Genomic DNA, 21,696 nt, shown 5'->3' with positions numbered 1-21,696 from the left:
TTTCACGGGTTTGATGGTCTGAATTAGGTTGTGACCACATATTACTGATGTTCCTTCATTTGTTTGACTTTTGTGTGAGGCTCATTCTGCATTCAGGCATGTTTTATGATNTAGTGAAGGAGTTAGTGGAGGAGTTAGTGGAGGAGTTAGTGAAGGAGTTAGTGAAGGAGTTAGTGGAGGAGTTAGTGGAGGAGTTAGTGAAGGAGGCTGATGTCAAGGCTGCGTGTCAGAGCGGAGCACCAGGACTGTTCCTGTGGCTCTGATGTGGACTGATGTGGACTGACGTGGATCGTACAGCGCCCCCTGTAATGCTCGGCAGCCCTGGTTCAGATGTGTTCTTTAGCTTCTAGTAAATTCAGTTTTTCTCTGAATAATATAGGACCAAATGAAAAAAAAGAAGAAAATTCAACCTTTAATTCAAGTTCATTTATTCAGTGTGAAAAAAATCCCACATTAAAAAATAATTCTTTTACATCAGATCATGTTCCTCAGTTACCAGCAGCCTGGATGTTAATACTCTGTTCACCCCCTTTAGCCAACAATTCATGTGAGTTGAGTTGAGTTGAAGGTGACATTTTTCTACAGTTTTCAGGATGCTTCTGCAATAAACACTGAATTTATTTGAAGGCTTTTAACACATCCTAACCAGGGGAGCCAGTGATTATGGAATATCTGTATATATTCACCCGCTCACGACGGAACAACGTGTCACACAATCCTCTGGTTCTCTGGTTCAGCTCAGCCCTCGGATCGTCTTCGTAGCTCCGTCTGTTGTTTGGATCGGAGGGAGAGCAGCTAAAAACAGAAGGGCAGCGGATCAAACATCAGTGGGCACAGCGGAGAAGTTAGGCTTTGTGCTCACTCTGTTTCCATGGTGAGACCGGAACGCTGTTGTCTCATAACGTACATGTACAACGTGTTTCCTGTATAGAGCCCAACTACCAGCTTCCTGTGAGTTAACCCTCCTCTGCCTGAGCTCAGGTACGGTGCATACGAACACTCAGGTACTGTACCAACCGTACGCTCTGAGCTGATTGGACGAGGCATGTTGTCAGATTCCTCGTTGGGTCGCTGCAGCTTCGGTCTGATTAAAGATCGCTCACTGACGATGTTCAAACGCATCGTCTGTGGAGCGTTCGTAGTAAAACAATGATTCTCGTTTCCCTTCAGCGGAGCAACAAACTGCTGAACATCTCTGAGCCTGTAGACAGAACTAGCCCACAGCACGATGCAGCTCGTGGTGCTTCATCAGAAGACCATGAACTCGTGTGTGATACGGCGCTGATAGATGGTGTTCACTCTGCTGGAGATCTTCCCCCTTAATTACTTTTCATAATTGAATCATGGTCGCTGTAGTTCTAACAACAGACTTTAATCCTTTTGGGAATCTGTGGCTGGATTTGAAAAGAGCTGATCCCTGACAGAGCTTCAACAACTTTGGAAAGAAAAATGAGTCCAGATGTGAGAGGCTGACTTGAAGGAGTGAACAACTGTTTTTGTTTTTAATTTTTTATAATGTCACTTTAAAAGCAAAGGAAATACGTGCACATTTTTCTGCATGTCTTCTGCTTTTAAAGCGACATTATAAAAAAATACAAATAAAAATTAAACAGATAATAAAAATAAAAAATAAATTAAATTATACAAAATAAATTAATGAAAAATTTAAAAAATTTCAAAATAAAATAAATAAAAACGAATAATAAATTATTTTATTTGTCTTTGTATTTCTAATTCTATCAGCCTTTTCTTTTATGGATCCATTTTTAATTAATATCACATTATTTATTTTTTTATCTTATTTATGCTCCTTTTTATTTCCACTTTTATTTTATTATTCTTTTATTGATTTATTTTTGTATTTTGGCGCTCTCACTGCTCCACACGTCAAAATGTGATTGACTATAAAACGTTAAAGGGGGCTGAACAGTTTTTATATTTGTTTACTTATTTATTTACTGTGTGTTGCGTTGTTGTGTGACCTGGTGGATGTTAATCCTGTTGTTATTGATGGTTTTAGTCCCTCTTTACCTTCAGTGAACTATTTCTCAGGGAAATCTCTCTCCGTGCGTTTCAGACTGTGGTACAGTTCATACATTGGACTAGATTACGAGCGTTTGCTGCCTGAAATCGTATTTTCATCCTAATTTCTCACAACGAGCTCACGGCTCAGTGCGGTTTTACATAATGGGCGGCGTCAGCTTGTCAACCCGAAACACGTTTTAATGGGAAAAGTTATGTAAGTGGCCCAGAGTTCCCGATGAGTCACCAGAAAGGTTTTTACGCTTCACAGGACGTGTGACAAAAACAGCTTGACATGGACTTTAAACAATGAACAACAGGAACACAGGAGCAGAGGAAGCTGTTTTATTTGTTGTGGGCAGCAACGTTTGCATCTTCCTGGTTTACATCCAACACCTGAGGGTAATCTGATTACAAACCTTATTGTTTGTCGTCGTCACAGGAGGATGATGAAGGGACTGTATTATCTGCTAATGGGGTAAATTCAGATTGAATCACTTGTCAGCCTGATCTTTAGCATGTCATAGAGTTTGTTTGGTTAAGTTTTGAAACTGCTTTGTGAGGTTTAGAAAAAGACGACGGTTTGGGTTAGAAAGCACCGTGTTGTCCGTCTCCAGGGCAGCGCAGACGATGTTGCGACTGTATTTTAGGATAAAACACGAATAGGATTGGAATTGAATGAGTTAATTTGAAGGAATGTGGGCCTTTACGGTGGGAACGTTTTGGGGAACGTTTTGGGAAACCATGTGGTTTTTCAATTTGAACATCTGCACGTTGTGGTGGAAGGTCGTTTTCTTCCTTATGATCCTCTCGGTGGGCGTCTCTCTCGGGGTCGACGGAGGCCACATCCATGTGGCGTCGCTTTTTTCCCGGTCAGGGAACCAGCAGGCTGCAGAGCTAAGCCTTGGGCAGGCAGATGTCCTGGATGTGGTCCTGCTGTGGGCCAGGTCGAGGATCAGAGGTCAGCGGGGCTGCAGTCTTCAGTCAGCAGCTGAATCGTAATCACAAAAATATAATACACCTCACAAAGTTGCCCTCATCGCGGGTAAATCTCGTGTAGACACGATAAATGTGTGACGTGCGGATGGAGGAACTGTTCAGATTCCAGTTTGAGTAAACGGCAAAATGCAGCTTTTCCCTGGAACCTGAAAACCTTTCTGCATATTAATGCTCCTATTCACACAGTTAGCTTCATTTACTGCGACACTGTGCAGCTTTTTGTGAGTGAAGCCAATTATAATGAGAAAGTCTAAAATATACCTCACCGACTGTCTTAAAGGCGTTCAGGTAGAATCCGTTTCCTGTAGGAACCGTGCCACCGCGAGGTGTTCATCTCTGATGAGTCTCACAGCTGCAAAGCAGAATAGATGTTCAAATAAAGGTCAGACTTACCCGAACGACTGACAAACGAGAGTCATCGTTGTTGTGTATCGAACCCACAGGGTCAGATAAACACCTCAGTAATGGTTCCTGGAGAAAGGAAGAAGGAAGAACTGTACCAGCAGGAGAGAAACCGGCTTGAAGACAGATCGAGGTGCGACAGCCGTCCGTAAAACACGACTGAGACGAGTTTTAGCAAACATGCTAACAGCGGTGCTTGTACCGGGATCAAGGACTCGTTGGAGTGTTACAGACGTCTGTGTACTGGATGTAACCAGAGCTGCTGGTTCAGGTGGAGTTCAGTAGACCTGGGTTCAACAAGGACCGCTTCTATTGGCTGATTCTGTTAGTCTGACAGGTTGGAAAGCAAACGCAGCCCAAAACACACTCCTCTGAGCTTTAGCTGTAATCCTGAAGAACGTTTGTTGACTTTGAGTCAGTCTGAAGTTTTATAGACTTCATGGACGACATCTTCAGACACTAATACGTCGGTGTCGATACTTTGGTTCTGTGCCNTTTTTTACCCAATCAAACCGTTTTGCTGCTGATCCAGCCTACGGATCAGTAAATTGTTATTTTAAGGAGTTGAAAGAAAATCTTTCACACTTTTTCTTTCCCATTATTTCGTATTCTTTCTAATACGTCACCCTAAATGCATTTTCTCATTTACTCAGCTCAAGGTGCTCTCTGCTGAAACACCTGGGCGCTGAACCCTTCCTGTAAAACCCTGATGTCCGCATTTACTGAACTGAGCACGACGAACGTTTCCCTCCTCAGCTCATTCACTCTGTGGAGTTTGTGAAAAAATACTGGATGTTGTCTGAGGCTGACGAAACCAAACTTCGCTCCCTAAAATAAAAATCAAGATAAAAATGTCCTTTTTTATGACCTAGTGTTATTCTAGCATCTGTGAATAGGTTTGTATCTTCGTCAAAAATGTAAAATAGTGAAGCTACGTCAAACCAATTTTAGCCGTCCGTTGTGCCAAATTTAACGCCTGGAGGTATTTACAGGTGTAAGCTGCATTAGGCTCTTTGTTTGGGTTATTCGGTCTGTACTTAGCTGATATGTTACCGCCCTCTCGGCTCTCGGTAATGCCCCCGGTTAACCCCTCCAGGAACAGTGTCTCCGGCTAATGAGCTTACAGAACATACTGTTCTCTATCTGCTCAGTGTGAATGGCACATAGTAGCTGTAAATCAGGGGTTAGTGAGGTCAGGAGAGGATTTAGCAAGCCAAAGTGACCGAATCAGAGTTAAAACACCAGAGTTACGGTCATCAGGTGGTCACAGATATGGCTCCAATGGAAGACGTTGCTCTGTGCAGGAATCAAGGCGACTGGTTGTTAATGTGTCGGCCACAACAGGCTTGTGGTGCGATGTTAGTACACAAGACTTCTGTCCCTGTGAGGTAAAGACAACTTAACCAGGCGTCTGCATTGGTTAACTGCTGAAGCTAGCGTAGCAGCCGCATGGCTTCGGTGGCCTCAAACTGGAAGTCCATGGTGGCAAAAGGTGTCGACACTGAGATGCTTCAGAAGGAAAGTCAGGAGATAACCAGCTGAGCATTTGTGGCAAACTGCCCGACAGTCATCAGCTGTTATTCAAGCTAGTACCGTAAACTCCAGACTATGAGTGCACCTGAATATAAGCCGCACCCACTAGCTGTAAAAAGAAAACCAGGTGTGTTCATATCCAGGCTGCAGGTGTCTCTGAGCTGCAGGTGTCCACGTTGGAACATGAGATATTTACACAGAAAGATGTTTAAACTTTTAATTTAATACGTACCGTAGAGGCTTTTTTCTGAACAGTTCCTGTAACACGGCTGGTTAAGGAAATAAAACTCCAGCAGCTACCAGGAAAAGCCATCGATGGCTATCTTCATCTTCCTCCTGCACTAAAACCACTGAAGTAGCGACCACACGTCTTTATTGGTCAAAGTCAGGGATCAGTAGAGTCAGTAGGCTTCATCCACTGGGGACCGTGAATATCTGTAAAAGATTTAATATCAATCCATCCAATCACTGTTGAGGTATTTGAGCTGCGACCCAAGTGACGGCTCCGTCCGACGTGGAAGGGCTTCTCGGTCTGACTCAGGGGTTGGAAACTAATGAAACCCCTACATTAGCACAACCTTTTTACCACTTTTGTGTAAAGAGCCTTTTCGCTTCCCTCCTCACCTCCGTCCTCCCTTCGGCTGCTGCGTCCCCTTTGACCCTCTCGGGGGTGGACTAATAGGAATTTTGTTCTCCGGAGTGTTTTTCCGCCTCCATCACTCTGCAAATACGTATACCTCTTTGGCTGGCTGTCCTCAATTTCTCCCGGCCGTCTTCGTATCTCCCACCACTTCCAACGCCAGCAGAGGAATGAAGGAGTGACGGGGGAATCATACTTTGTGATAGATGGTCTCCACCAAAATGTGGTCATTACTGCGGAGGCGATTGCTATTTTGATGCATAGATCTCCTCATCGACTTCCCTGGAAATTTAAATGAGATCTGAATTTTTCATGCACCTCCAAATGGCCGGCGCTGCTAATGTCTCGGTTTCGATGTGTGAGCTTTGAGGGAGCACAGCGACAAGAACACCTTTAGCAGAGCGTAATTTCCCGCAGGTCCCTCTGTCACAGTCATACGAATAATTCATTGTGGCCAGACTTGATTCATTGGCCTGTTTCTTTTTTTTCTTTTCTTTTTACAGGCACTTGTAATAGTAATTAATCAGGAGCTCATTTTTGATGATCATGAATCAGTTTTGGCTCCTGCGTTGGTTCATCGGTCTTGAAAGTTGACTTCATGCGTTGCTTGGTCCTGCACCAAGGCTGTTTTCTTCTGCTATTTCTTCTCTGTTGAACTTTGCACTAACCCGACTACGTGGTGAGATTTTGTACGCTGTATTAATTACTCTCAGTGTTACAGATTCACCGGCAGCGATGCAAATGAGCAACAGGCAGAATGCCTCCGTGCATTCTTAGTGTTTCACTCAACAATGCCGTGTCGCTGTGGTCCAGTCGCGGCAGCGCTTCGTCCCGGACGGCGTTTCATTCGTCACTTTGCAATGTAATTAAAGCTTTCTCTGGGATTCCTCTGGCTGCAAAGGCTGGAGGCCACATTTCTCTCAACACAGCTGCATTCTTCATCCATCGCCGGCGGTTTTACTCGTGGATGTGAGCTGCTCCAAATGTTTTCTCTTCAGCCCTCCAGTGACAGAAACGGGGTTTAAATGAAACAGAAGTGCAGTGAAACCTGTCTGATCCAGATGAGTAGCAGCGGACGTGGAGTTTGTGTGTTTCTGAATTTCTCTTTGAGATGTTTTTTTGCATTCAGTGCCGGTGCAGCGAGTCGATGTTGTGGCTCAGAAGTACGGGTGAGGAGGTCGGGGTGGAGAGTGGGCGCGTCTAGCTTCTATGTGGAGCCGACTTTGACCAAATGTTATCGTCTGTACTCGATGGTTTTGGGTAAATGATTTTATACATGCTGTCCTCCAACCACGTCTGCAGCCCAAGTGTTTATAGCTTGAAGGTGAAGACGTGATGATCATGACAGTTTGAGGCAATATTTAGTTTGTATTGTTGCATTTCTGCACATCAGAAACAAAGAAGCTCAAATCACAAACACATGACGAGGTGAAGGTTAATTAGAGAATGCATCTTTGGGAAGCAGAGGAGATTTCTTCTTCTCTTCCACACCCAGTTTACAAACCTAACTTCCAGCTACTTCCTCCTCAGTCGCTGCTCACACTTTATCCTGCAGCTTGAACTGACCTTGTCTCGGCGGCGCAGAGCTTTCCACAGAGCCTCCCCGACTCGGCCCGACCTTTCTCCGTGTCGCATTTACACGTACGGATGACACGGTACATTAGATCCCTGGAGTGTAAACCTGTGAACAGCGAGCAGTCAAATGTGAAGTTGCTGTTGAGGTTTCCCCTCAAGTTGACCTGTCATCTCTGCCAGCGGCTGGAGGTCTCCGGGGGCCGGCATACCTCCACAGAGAGGCAGGAAAACACACGGAAAGAGCGCATTGAAGAAAGGCTGCCCGGGAGAGAAAGAAATTGAAAGAGATGTGGATAAGTGCACCTTTGAAGAGAACATCAGCAGGTTCGCGGCACTCAGGCAAACCTCTCTCCTCCCTCCTCGCCGAGGACCCGTCTGAGCAGATGAAAGCAGGAGCCTCTTTGAGGCGGCGCCCCGGCATTATCCCTGCATCCTGCTGCATCAAGTAATTGAAAGACCTGGGGGTGTGGTGGGGGGCTCGGGGGAGAGGAGGAGGCTCCTCATTGAGTCATCCTTGAAACTTTTGGATGCACAACAGAGAAGACGTCAGCTCCTGGGTTTTTAATAGATGTTGAGCTAAAACACTCGGAGGGTTCAGAATTTGTAGCTAAACTGTGTAATAGTTTAATTTTAGTGAGTAACGGGGAACAAAAGCCGCCATCGCTGGGCCGGCATCTCAGTCACAATCCAGATAATTAACATTAACACAGAACAGAATGACTGAGGTGTCCGGTGCTGCAGGTTTTTATTTTACAAGCAGCGTGACACAGAATATATGCAGAAATCTGGTGTCATAAAACCGTCAGAAATCCACAACCCGCCTGGTAGCTGCCACATTATCTGAGCAAATGAAGCTGAAGAGACACAGCGGCACCTGTGTTGTTAGAGAAGGCAAGAAAAGGAGACGTTTCATGTATTATAGTGTTTGTGTACGGGGGGATTGGATGCTGTGCGCTCCCCAATGGATCACAGTAATCTCTGTCAAATCAGTGTCAATGCACTGTCTGCATGCTTCTTAATCCGCCTTGGCATGGCATTCAGCATGTTGTTCAGCAAACGTATTATCTGCGTTTCAGATGAACACATGACGGATCTCAAGCTGTCACATGTTGAACCTCAGACGTCGTTTGACTTTTCTGATGAAGATGTGAGTGAAGCAGGAAAATGAGAAGCTGTGTGACTGAAACGCCTCCTTAAAAGTGTTCTCTTTGTTTTAAACAGAGCTTTTCTTTCAGCAAAGCGGGGAGCTCACACCTTCCTCTCCTCCCTGAAGGTCTCCTGCTCCTCCTCGCTCCCTCCTCGCTCCCTCCGGTCCTCCAGTGGATGAAGCAGAACATGGTTTCTCATTATCAGCCAGACTCCTCCCTCTCTTTGACTGCTGCTGCCTCTCCTCCCTCCCTCTTGTGCGGAGAGCTCGGCGGTGAGCGTTAATCCCGGATTGCGCTGCCCTGCCGTCTGCATCCCGTCGTCGTTGCTGGGAGAGCATGGCTCGGCTCCAGGACCCCTGTGCTCACCCAGGAGAGGAGTGACCGAGCCCAGAGGCGAGAGAGGGAGGAAGGAAGGGAGGAGGAGGCAGAGTTGGGACGACTGTCACAGCTGCCCGAGTGCTGCACTGCACTTGAGTTTCAGTCACACTCTGACGAGAGGAGAAGGAAGGATGGCAGCCGGTTTGTCGCAGGTGTGAATGTGAATGAGGACGCCTCTGTCACATCCTGGCTTCCTCCACGTCGTGACTCCTCTCCGCTCCGCGTTGCGTCTTCCTCGCCTCTCACACTTAAGACGGATTAAACTTTTTCCTTTTTTTTCTTCTTCTTCCCTTCCTTTTTTTTTCTTTTCTTTTTTTTTTCCTGATCTCTCGTCGGCACATCCGGAGCTCTGTCCGACATGGAGTCTCCCACCAAAGAGATCGAGGAGTTTGAGAGCACGGCCCTGAAGTACCTCCAGCCGGAGCAGATAGAGAAGATCTGGCTCAGGCTCCGGGGACTGTGAGTATTTCCACTTTCACTGCTTTCAACAAGTGTGTGTGTGTGAAGTTTTTATAACAGCCAGGTGAATTTATCCGTAGGACTTTAATTAGATGAGGTTTGAGAGAAAAAGCAGACGTGAATAATCCAGAAAGCTCGACTGATTCTTTCTGTCGGAGATGTAGGAGAGGGAGAGAAGAAGAGCAAAGGTTAGACGAAGTAATAAAAGTGGAGTGAACGCAGAGAGACGTTGGAGCTGCTCAGTCCAAACAGCAGCTATCAGGTAATTCCTCAAAACTGGTTGATTTATTGGCAGCACGGAAGAAAAGGAAAGCACATGAGAGCTGAAGTGTTGCTGAAACACTGAACTCGATGTGAGTTTTATTTGATCAAATGATTGTTTTGGTGCATCCTCAGTTAAACACCTGTTGTCCAAGATTTAAACTTCAGGGACTCAGTGTGTTGCTGAGGAAGATTTTACAGTCTCTTTATATTTCTCTTTTCTTCTGCCTTTTCCTTAAATGCTGCAAAAGCCTTGAAAATGAAATTCCTTATTCCGACCAGTTTCTTTGAGTTTTTTTTAAACCCTCCGATACTAAAATATTCCTTCCTCACATGCACCAACCAATCAACGCCTCCGTGACCTTTCTCCCCGAGAAGAAAAGCACACGGTTTAAGTTGAAGTGTGAATCTTCTCCTTATCCGTTTGCAGTTTTCATCGTTCCTGCTCGGCGGGGGGAGGAGGAGGCGGCTCTGTTGCTAGGAGGGAAGGCTTATGAACAAAGTCTGTACCGCTGGAGGTCTGAATGAAACGCAGCGTCCTCCTGCACCACAGCTGAATGAAGCGTGCACGGAGCTGCTCACGATTTTCTGTCCTCCAGCGTGACTCCATCATAACGTTTAGTTAGTTTCATGTCACCGCTCTTTGATTGGTTTCGTTCCTGTGTGGGTCCGTCCACCATCATCTTCTGCCACATTCAGCTTCCTCGGATGTCTCGTAACCGTCTGTCTTTTTGGAGAACAGATGGATAGACGTTGGAGTGAATGCAACAGAGCCCAGACCTTTTTATTTTATTTTGTCACCAGGCTGCGGTTTTGCGCTCTGAGGGCTCCTGTTGCGTGTCAGAGATCACATTAGCCTTTAATCTCACAAAGAGCCTCCGTCTGAAGCTCCAGCTGACAGGCAGCGCCCACAGATGTTGACACTTCACACAGTGTATGTTGTGTGTTTAATGGGGAGCCATGATGCAGCCTGTGTGTGTGTGTGTGTGTGTGTGTGTGTGTGTGTGATATGTGGAAAGGTTGAGCGTGCTGGTGCGTGCGGTATAGATTGGATGTGCGTCTGGGAGTGTACATGACGGCTTGGTGACATTTACTATATGTGCTGCCGGCTGATCCTGGCAGGTTTGTTGGGCAGCTGTGTGATCCGTGGGTCGGTGTGAGCGAGCCGGACTCCACAGAGCTTGAAGAGGCCAGGAGAGCGTTGGCCGTGGACGGTCCCTCCGTGGACGGTTCCTCCGTGTCCGGCCCTCGGTGACGCAGTCCGTGCTGCCATGGAGGCGTGTTGTGTTTCGTTGCTTGCCTTTGATGAACGAGCCCGTTATGTTTTTGCGTCGCTGAATGGATTCCGATGGATTTCCATAAATAAATTAGATCGCCGCGACAGACCTGACCTCTCCGTCACCCGCTGATTAATGGAAATCAATGAATTATTTAATTAATTGATCAACATCACGAAGAGCTGGCTGAAGGGAAGGGCAGCGGAGAGGATGGAGGCGGTCGCTAACCGCTTAGCAACGCTAAAAGAAACCTAAATAATCCAAGAACAAATGTGGAAAGTAACTTAGAACCACATTTACTTCAGTAGAGATTAAACTTACTACTGCTGAAGTATCACAGGTTTACTCGATTACATCACAGCTGCAGTTACTACCAGGTTTAATAAACCAAACGATGAAGAGCTTAGAAACTGTGATGAAACAGTATATAATGTAATCACTATTTACATCATTTAATGATTCCAGGGCGTCGATTTGCTGCTTTTTCTGGTCATAGTTTCGTCTGTTTAGCTTTTGTTTTCTTATTTTTCCCAACTAATAGTCAGACAGAGTCAGTCTGAATTATTTAAATGAACATTTCTGTTTATTTTTTAAACCAGGCAGTCGATTAATTGAGAAAGTAATTGACTAATTAATACGTAAAGTGAATATCAGTTGCAGAGAAGAGCAGCAGGAAGCAAACTGAGGAGACGTTGCTGCTTTGACGTCATCACTCCAGTTCCTGTAACGTAGTTCTGAACGGCAGGTTCCTCGTTATCACGTGCTGTAAATATCTCCCATTTAATTTCTATATGTGCATAATCAGGGCTGCAAGGTGGTTAGCACCGTGGCCTCACAGCTAGAAGGTCGCTGGTTCACGTCCTGGTGAGGACACCCGGGATCTTCCTGCGTGGAGTCTCCATGTTCTCCCCGTGCAGCGTGGGTTCTCTCCGGGTTCTCCGGCTTCCTCCCACAGTCCAGAAACATGCTGAGGTTAATTGGTGATTGTAAATTGTCCGTAGGTGTGAATGTGAGTGTGCTTGGTTGTCTGTCTCTAAGTGTAGCCCTGTGATAGACTGGTTACCTGTCCAGGTGAACCTGCCTTCACCCTGAGTCAGGCTCCGCCCCCCATGGCCCTGGTGAGGATTAAGGTGTAGAGATGATGGATGGAGTCACAGCAATCCTTATTCATCCCTACCATACCATACTATGTATACTGGTTCCACGTCACAGTTATCAGTGTTTTTTTGGTGACTAATAATGAGCACCAAAAGGAAAAGCCCGTTTCGGTCGGTCCCTCATTTTATGAGATATTTAAATTAGTTCCCTATCAAGCGCCTGCAACAGTGAAATACACTCTACCCATCACCACGGATAATAACCCAACGGTAAACTGCATAAAAGTTCAGCTGACACGACAGTCAGATGTTCTGCATTGAGTACTTTTGGTATTTGAAGTACTTCTCAGCACAGACAATGTGTACACCGCAGTAATACTACTTTAGCTCACGTGGAGCATGTGACAAGTGAGTTAGTTGCAGATATTTTATCCGGGACCCAGTAATTCGTGGAGTCCTCGTTATGCCGAAGACGTTGCATTAACGATGTCTAATTAGAAGATTGTTGATGCCCATGGAGCGTGCTCAGTGGGACGGGACAGCGGGTCCAGGGTTGGAGATGTCAGGACTTGTGTTCCTCCCCGACCCTCCAGCTTCCATCCAGTCGCCCCGTCCGCTAGTCGTCATCAGCTTCTGTTAAAACATCTTTTTTTTTGTTGGTATCCGTTTAAAACTCCCTGAGACAACCAGTTTACTGTGACACTTTATCTTGTTTTAATCTTAATTGCTCGACAGACCTCACATGATGGATTTACATCCTCCTGCTGATTCCCAAGAAGCTCTTAACATTTCTTTACGGCCGATAACTCCCTTAGCTTGCAGTTTATGCTGAGCTCTAAAAGACTGGTGCGGAAAATGACTGAGAAACAAATCAAGCTAAGTGCTGTGAATTCTGCCTGACCAGAATTTAAATCCACGTCTGCAGTCGAGCAGTCGGTCTTCCCCCCGCTCTGCTGGCATGAGTGCCTTAAAGTGTACGAGTGAATGGATGAACCGAGGTGTGGGCGCTGTAGGCCAAACGCTGGGGTGAGCCATCGTACAGTCGGTGTGTGGATGCGACTGTGTGGGTTTCCCAGAGCGTGTGTGTGTGTGTATGTGTGTGTGTGTGTGTGTGTGTGGTAAAGTTGGTGGGATGTCGGGTGGAGGGGTTTGTGTGTGTGCCTGTGTTTTTTTGCATATCATTACGCCTGTCTTACATCTCTCATCTGCATAAGTGATTCTGAGCATTTGCATTCTTTTAGGGATTCAGCGAGTTATTGTGATGAGACGTAGAAGGAGACAAACCCTGCAATCAGAAGGCCTTTAAATCCACGTATTCGATCCAGTAGTCACTTCCCCGGTTGCTTATTTTAATGAGCTGTTTTTTTCTGCGAGCTTTTCCAGATGATCTCCGTCTAAATTGCTCTAATTTAATCTTGCACATGTGATTATTTGCACTACTGATGCCTCTAAATTACAAGAAGTTCTGCTGTAGCCTCTCAGCAGACTGGCAGGCTGTGATGATGGAGGTTTACTGTGTGTCGTATGTGAGGCGTATATCACATCTGTGCATGTTAAGCATTAGAGAGTCAGTGAATGTGACGAATTCTCCAGAACCACTCGCATGCTCTGACTCCTGTGGTTCCTGCATGACCCCGATGTCTTTTGGTTCTGTCTTTCTGTTGCCTCACTATCCTCATGTTTGTTTTCTTTGGCAGGCGCAAGTACAAGAAGACGTCCCAGAGGTAAGACTCGCTGCTGGGACTCTGGACCTCCTCCTTTTCCTCCCCGCCCTCCTCATCCCTCCTTCCTTTCCATCCTCACCCCTGCCTCCTATTCTCGCCCACATCACCGGGACTCATGGACCGACTCCTACCTTTTTGTTTTCTCTCTTCATTTCTCATTGTAGCTTTTCTCCTGTTAAACCAGTGCAACACGAATAAAGGTTGTTGTTTTGATATCAGTGATTATTATCATTATTACCTCCTCCGTCCATCCCCCTCCATTCGTCGGGGCTAGTTAACCAGACATCGTCCATCTGTATGCATCCACGATTATTCCTCCTCCCACTTCCTCTCTTGTGTTGTTTCAAGCGCCATCCTGTTGTGGTTGCCAGACAGCGGGCGCCCTGGTGGATAGACGGCGTGGTGACACAGTTCACCGTAGACAACACACGGAAGCTGAAAGCCCGACTAACAACTCGAGTGCCATCCATCTTATCTTCTTCATTATGAAACTTGCATTTGTTTGGTTCTGTTGAGATGCTCTGGGGAAATCAGGCTTCCCATTAAGTGGGACTCGATTGCATTTATTTACAAGTTTGAAAGCAGGAATTAATTAATGCCACCGGGTAGCTGATGTGGATTAAGCTATAATTTGTTAAAGAGGCTTCTGCGTTCAGTGTCATTCATTTGTTTTAGCTTCATACATGGTTACTCTGTCCTGGTGCAAAGGATGCATTTCATTCTCCCTCTGCTGATTTAGCGGTTGCACTTTTCACTTCTAAGACATCGTTCGTACTCACTGGACACTAGAGCGCTGCTAAAAAACACCTTTTAATCTTCTCCATGTGTCTGGCAGCGTTGGAGTCAAACCACCTAAATGGAGACTGAGCAATAGAGTGCACTGATACCAGACCAGGAGCTTGAGAGGTTGAGATCAAGTTGAAACCAAGACTGAGGCAAGGAGAGACCAAGTGAAGAGCAGGAGGAGACCAGTGCATGACGTATTTATGATTAAAGGTGGAACATGCCACCTGTTGCACCACTAAAACCTACAGTATACACACTGACATGCACATCTAACATCCACTACTGCTGCTTTGGTATCATGTTGTATTTTGGGGGGTGTTTTTATTCTGGGTGCATCTGAAATGCAGGGTGCACTCGTGTCAATACCTCCAAGTGACCGTCGACCAGCTGACTGTATGTACGTCTGTAGCTGTGGGTTTGACTTTTCAAGGTGATGAACATCCTGAGCTACAGAACACACGCCTAAAACTGCCGTCTAGATGATCTGGGTGTTTGTTTGGACCCATCTGCCCTGGCTCTGGCGCTTGTTCGGGTTGCAGACCAGTTGTTGGGGATGAGTCGGGTGGTAGAAGTGAGCTGGTGCTGCTGCTGATGTTTCTGTTGTCTCCATGACCTGCCTCGGCGTCCAGATGTCGCTGCTGGTGTGCGACTTCGGCCTCAGCTGCCATTTTAAAGTAACCAACGTAAAGATCTCCGGGCGGTGAGGAAACACTGAAGCTGTCCAACCGCAGAGCACAATGCAGCAGACCTATTAATTGCATTTAACACAGATTTGCATGATGGTTAAACCGACTATGCAGTGCACTCAGCAGGAGTTTGCACTCACAACTCAGAGTTTAATACCAACACATTTATTATTCTAATTGTCACTGAGGGGGCTTTTACATCCCCATAGAACCACAGCATCTTCCCCTGTTGCCCACATTGGGGTGGCAGCTGTTAGCGTGATAAAAACTTTAAAATAGGAATGCATTGCGTTAGTAGTTGCATCTGAAGCAGGACGTTTTGTATCTAATGATGGTGTTGAATACATCAGACAATGCACTGACAACTTACCAACATCCTCCGTGTGTGTGGAACACTACCTTTACCGTCTGAGACATCTGGCAGACGTTTCCAAAAAAAGCTAAACATGAAGGTAGACGGCAGAATGTGACGTGTTTTTAATTTTAAGCCTCGTTCAGACACCGTCTCTGTTCCCCTGCACACAGATGGACGCGTCCAGTTTGCGTTGCTGCAGGCGGTCGACCAGAAAGCAGCAGAAGCAGCAGAGCGTTAGTGCGTCTCTCAACACCGTCCAACTTTCCCCGTCGGCGGCGCTTCGCCCCGAGCGCCTCAATTTCTGCTGCAGAAAATTCTCTAGTTTCATTTTCAGAAAAGACTAAATAACACTATTTTAGCAGTAAAGTGCATTTTCAACTTTGAATTAATACTCAGAATAAACCATTTCCAGTCGTCACAGTGAAGTGGTGCGGCTCGCTGATGTGGTTTTAAGAGGATCTGGGCGACAAACGAGGTCTGTGGCTCGGATGGATGAATCCAGACTCAGAAAATGCTTGTTAGCAGCATCATTGTCTTTGTTTTTTACTGTTAGATAACAGGTATGTTTTCCTTACTGATGTTTATTTTACCATTTTTAGACCTTATGTTAACACTAACATACCCACGTGCAGTTCATTCATGCACATAGTCTTAAAGTTGTGTTCTTCTTGTTTACACTGTGTATAGAGAGTATGTAATGTATAGCTGTGTTTTTCTTTCTGTCACTTTGCTGCTGTGACGTTGCACATTTCCTCTTGTGGGACTAATGGAGGATATTTGATTCTGCTCTACAGACAGGTTCGCTTGTTGTTGCAGACAGAACGCTGCTTCCTTTTGCACGGCTTGAATCTGCTCCTGTTTCACTCCAGGGAACGACTTGGCACAAAACGCGTTAATTTACTCGGTAGGGGGTCAAATCGGAACAACTCCACAAAATGGTGCTAAAAACCAGAGCGTGTCGCCGGAGCACAGCGCTGACGCCACGTCGTGGCGTTCTCCCGTGAACGGCTGGACCGCCGTGGAGCCGGAGTAATTGAAGGAAGCGGTCCTGGTGCTGCGCCGTGGCTCAGCGTGTGCAGTGCTGTCGGGTGGAGCTGCTGGAGGCCCGTTGGCGCTCTGCCTCCCTCTCTCTCTCCGCTGGGTGGGTGAGTTCCTGTGTGGAGGAGCCGGCTGATTGACAGCTCCATATGAGTCTGTGTAATTACGGCCGGGCTAATTGGCAGAGAGGAACACTGGGACATTGTCATTACTGACACACCAGGACAACCCCTCTCACATGCAGATGGAGCGAGAGATCGGCCTCCTCGCAGAGGGAGGCGTGGAGCGGCGAGGGAGAGGAGGGTTCAGAGGGATGGAGGGAAAGTGTGTAGGTCTGCGTTTGTGTCTTTCATGTGCGGTTGGTGGTAGTAGGGAAACAGTTTGCTTGTTTCTATTTATGGCATCCTTTTTTTTATCACATTGTGCTCATCTCTTTAATTAATTGACAGGTGGCTAAGCCCCGCCTCCCTCTTAGTTACTGTTGCTAGGACCGTCTAGCATTCATTCATACAGTTTACAGGACAGCACTTGGCTGCCTTCCACTGCAGGATCTTGCAGGCTATCTCAGGACGGCCCAAACCCTTTGTGAACCGTCTTATCTGGAACCTACTCCAGGGTCGGCTGTGTGGGTCTCGATGCCGATTGGTTGAACCAGCAGAAGGAAATGCTAATTGGTTAAAGTCAAAGAGGCAACAGGCGGCGTCCCGGTTCCTCTGAAACATCACCATGCTCAACACAAAATCCACCATAAAGCCTACCTTAAAAAAAGTTCTGTTTCCTTTGTGCAGCTACGTTTGTTCTGGTGCACGAGGAGTTCACGTTCTGCAGAAACAGAAAGGCTCAACCGTCCAATGAGGGGCCCGTTCCTGTAAACATTTGGACTTCCTGTTCTGTGAAACTTTGGCAGTTTATTAGCATAGCACATTCAAAGTGCTTTACAGAGACGTTAAAACATAATAACTTACTGCAGATCAGGTTCGTTTGGCTGATTCTGCCAACTAGAGTGAGCCAAGCTAGCTAAGTTAGCATTAGCGCTGTGAGCTGATTGGCTATTACTAGAACATGATATGGTGCCGATGTACTGACACTGAAGCTGCTTGGCAAAGAAAGTCAGCGTCTTTATGCTCCATGCAGGAGACAGAACAAAACCAGCATGATCCTCGTGTTCCAGTGCGTTCGTTTCATTATCGTGTGTTCAGACTCCTGGTGAACTGGTTTCCGTCGCTCCGCCTCCTTCCACACCGTAAAGGCCTCGTTGCTGAACAATCTCCGTTCAGAGGCGTGTTCAGCGAGCGGTCGATTCCAAATGTGCTGCTTCTTCGAAAAATCTTAATTTTGTGCTTCTGCCAGAAACCAATTTGACTGGTTCCACTTTCCAAGAAAAAAACAAACAACCCACATCACTTTCTCTTGTGTTTACCAAAATGGCATTGATCAGCCAAGCACCGCCGCTTACAGCCTTTATTCACCAACAAAGCAACAAGTCGAGGGCTTGAGTATCCCATTGTGCTGCCTGACAGACGCCTGAATGCTGCTCTGAATGAAACAGGCTTTTAGTTCGGCCTGTGAATATGCTGCAGTGGTCACTCCTTGCAGCCCGGCTTTTAAAAGCTGTAAGTGTTTTGCCATCTGATCCGGGCCGGCCTCCAGCCTTCGATGGCCTTGTGTAGCCGTCCCCGCTGCCAGCTCTGTTGAGTGTGTTTATGTGAGGGGTTTGGTATCTCCTCTCTGCCTCCCAGGGCGGCTCTGTTTGCTCAGATTGCAGCCTTGGAAGCCACACAGGGCTGCGCTACATGTTTTCAGCCTCAGTAATAATTCAGGCTGCTGTGGCTCCTCCAGCCTGGTCCCATCACCTCGCTGCAGTCGTCAGACTTCAGATGTGTTCAGAGGCAGCAGCAGCGTCTCTTGTTTTTGTTGTTGCACTCCACAGTTTCTCTGTCTTCTGTTATGTTTCTGAGTAGTTTGTCGATCTTCTTTGGCTCGATCCAAATCCAAAACAAGATGGCGGCGCGCAGTGGTGCAGCGGCTTCCCAAGCTCCCGGCGCTAAGCTTTATTTGGATACTTTAGCGGCTGCTGTTAGTGCTGGTTTTATGAAGCACAGCTCAACAGAACTGATGGTTATCAGCAACAGTTCGGTCTTCACTGTCTACACAAATCCTTAGTGTCCCAGAGCTCGTTCTGGCTTTTCTACTCAGTGTTTACATTTTACTGTAGTTCATTCACTGACTTGTATTTCACTTTGCTTGTATTTTTACTGATACGTCACTCTGGTCTTACAATCGTATTTATTATTTATTAGGCTTTAAAACAATAAATAACAGGACCTGAGAACCAATTTCATACCACAAACATGTAAATGTGAGCATGACAATAAAAGTTCCTTGAATCCTTGAGTCCTTGAATCCTAAGTCACCTGCAGTAAGTCCAAACTGTGCCTGAGGTCTTGTCGGGCCGAGTCTCCAGTCCAGTCCCCAGGAGCAAGTTTTTCATTGCAATTTTGTGCAATAAAAAGCAGACTGGAGCTGAATCTCTAACCGTGGCTCAGAGGTATCGAGGCAGCTCCTGATGCCTTTAGGATGAAACACCAGAACGGTGCCTCCTCCACAAAGGTCCCGTGTCACCGTGGTCCAGATCTGAAGGGTCCTTCCTGTGCCCGTGAGCCGCCACGTTTTATCAAATTCAGCCCGGCACTTTCTGCCTCCGATTACTGACAGACAGACTCACAGCAGAAATAAAATAAAACCACCAGAGAACGCTGAACGAAGAAAATCATCACATTGACAAAGAGGGAAAAAAAGCAGCGGCGGAGAGGAGGACAGATATTCTCAGGCCAAGAGTCACGAGGGAAAATTGAACTCTTTGGTTAATGTCAGTAATCAGGCAGCAAATCCAGGCATTGGCTGCCTTTCAAGAACAGCCCATTATGTGCCATTACCCGAGCCGCTCTGTCTCTCTTTTCAGTGGTTCGGGGCCATTTGTCAGTCACCACAGCTATTGGGCTATTTATTGAAGATGATTCATTTGGGGGCAACAAAGGAGTACTGTTATTGGCTTCGTGTTTGGTTTCCTGGAACAAATACTGACGCGTCTCATCAAACCAAACAATAATTGTGTTTTGAGCAATAAGGAGCAGACATTAGGAGTGGCAGTAAAGATTATGGCTCAGATAATTAATTAGAAAGAGAGATGATATACGCTGTGAATCGATTAAGAGTTAGAAGCACCAACGTCGCTTCACTTGGAGTCTTTAAATGTTCATATTATTGTTTGGTTGACAGAACGTTTGACTGCAGTCGTCAGTGAGTCACGTTTTAGCTGCATCAGACGTTAGGAATCGGTTTGTCGAGTTCAACACCTCAGCTTACGGACTCAGTCTTTCTGCTGATTGTTTTCCAGCGGTGCTGATGAGTGTTCTGGTTTCGGGGTGTGTTTCCACGTCTCTCTGGATCCCCGTTCGGTGTGCGATGCCACCCAGGGCCGCGGTGCGCCCGGCGATTCCGGGTGGTTAATTATAAAACGCTTCTTCGTGGAAAATGTCGCAACTGTGCGGTTCCTTTTATTGCTTTGGTTTTCAGAGCAGACACATTAATGGTGATGCCTTTCTTCCCTCTTCCTCCCGTCACCCCTTCTTCTCCTCGTCTTCTCTCCTTCCACCTGATGATTAGACGGCTAATTACCTGACTCCAACCAATCTCCAAGCTCGGGCTAATTACGTTCTTCTCCACTGATCTTTTCCTCCTTTATCCCCGTCCTCTGCCTTCCCTCTGCTTCACACCAGGTGCTCCCATCCTGTCTGAGGCTCACACAGTGTCGCAGCTTTCTGAACCACGCAGGTGCTGAGAGACTCTCTGCAGTTTGTGCTTCGTTGAACAAACTGAAAGCAGAGGAATGCATGAACATATGTGCACGTGTGGACAGCAGAGTGTGTGGATCCAATCCGACCCTCGGTTCAAAGAAGAGCCCTCAGCTGCTGCATACGAAGAGCCAAATCATTTTTAAATTGATGGCAGTCTTTGCTCACTTTGAGTGCGCTACTGTAGCTTCTGCATCCAGCGAAGGGCTTCTACGCTGATTATTTTCTCTCTCGTTGCCTTCCTCATTGAGCTAAGTGTATTGCGACTCTAAAGATTGATTACAAAGCCTAAATGATAGGCTTTTATCCGAAGTCGAGGCAGAGATGAGGACATAACCGTGATGGGCTCTGGTGGTGCCGGCTCACTGGGCTTCCCTCGCTGCACTCGGTGCTTTTGCAGATTTATGTTGCCGATTGTCTCCCTAATGTGGTTGTTTATATCCATCCTCGTCCAGCCGCCCCCCCGCTGCACCGGGTCCCCGCTGGCTGGCTGTCCGGACGGCAGCCGGCCAGAAATGTGTGACTGTTTTTTCGGGTTTGTTTGTGTGTTTTTGCAGAGCGAGAAAATATTTGGTGCCACTGTGTGAGAACGTTAAAGACTGTGTGTGTCTTGTGTGTGTTGCCTGCTCATGTGCAACGCCTGGCAGCCGTCTGGGTGTGTTTGTGCGAGTGCTGCATGTGTTGTTCTTTCCATTCAACCGTCCACTCATTCATCTCCAGATAACCCCGTCATGTCGGTCCTAGTGGGAGTCACAGACCCGACGTGCATTCAGAAAGCTTCAGCGGCTCTGTCATGACAGCCGCCGGCTTCACAACGGGCTTCTGATGCTGAAGCAGGAGGTGAGGAGTGAAGGATGCATGAGGCTGATCGAGGCAGTGCTCAAGGTGCTGCCAGGGTTGGGCATCGAGAACCGAATTTCGATTCTGCTTTTGGGTTCCCAAAGAAATGTCTCGTGCTCCAGTTTGATATGTAAATAAGCAGTGATGCTGTACATCCACCAGGACGAGCTGCCTGCTGCTTGTCATGCAGGGTGAAAGCCTTCCCATCCCAGAATGCATTTGTCCTTCTAAACTGTGAGTCCAGTATTATTCTCAGAAAACCTGTGCAGCTGTCGCTAAGTGGGTTCACCAGCAGGTGAGCAAACTGTGTGGTTGTCAACAATCCGCTTAATGTAGGTGATGCTGCTGTAAAACGCTCGGCGAGGACGGGACTGCGCAGCAAACCACCAAATACTGTCGACACCAGGAAAGACATCACCGTCACTACGGTTACTGTGACCTCATCTGTTTAGCCACGCTGCGCCGCGTTTCACACAAATCTGCTGTGAAGAGAGGACACTGTACTGTACGTGTATGACAGACTTCAAGGCACGTATAGAGCTGAACAAATCGATCAGACCTCCACCCGGTGTCAGCTTTATGCCCCAAATTAACAGCATTGGGATTTACCGCAATCATCTCT

General features: G+C 46.7%; 1 protein-coding gene across 2 annotated transcripts in view; it reads left to right on the top strand.

Annotated features, from left to right (window-relative positions):
- The first annotated feature begins 8,561 nt into the window (after positions 1 to 8,561).
- The window catches only part of pde1cb (phosphodiesterase 1C, calmodulin-dependent b), a 65,175-nt gene continuing 52,040 nt past the window's right edge, over positions 8,562 to 21,696 (top strand). The window contains exons 1-2 of one of the 2 annotated variants that reach the window (XM_008287498.1): positions 8,562 to 9,156; positions 13,489 to 13,515. In XM_008287498.1, coding sequence (XP_008285720.1) covers positions 9,056 to 9,156; positions 13,489 to 13,515 — 128 coding nt within the window. In that variant the 5' untranslated portion in view covers positions 8,562 to 9,055. The remainder of the gene's footprint in view (positions 9,157 to 13,488; positions 13,516 to 21,696) is intronic. The other variant, XM_008287499.1, reaches the window with a different exon arrangement.

This window comes from Stegastes partitus, unplaced genomic scaffold (assembly GCF_000690725.1).
Source record: "Stegastes partitus isolate 25-593 unplaced genomic scaffold, Stegastes_partitus-1.0.2 Scaffold503, whole genome shotgun sequence".
In the NCBI taxonomy this organism is placed as follows: domain Eukaryota; kingdom Metazoa; phylum Chordata; class Actinopteri; family Pomacentridae; genus Stegastes; species Stegastes partitus.
This window is presented reverse-complemented; position numbering and strand designations above follow the sequence as displayed.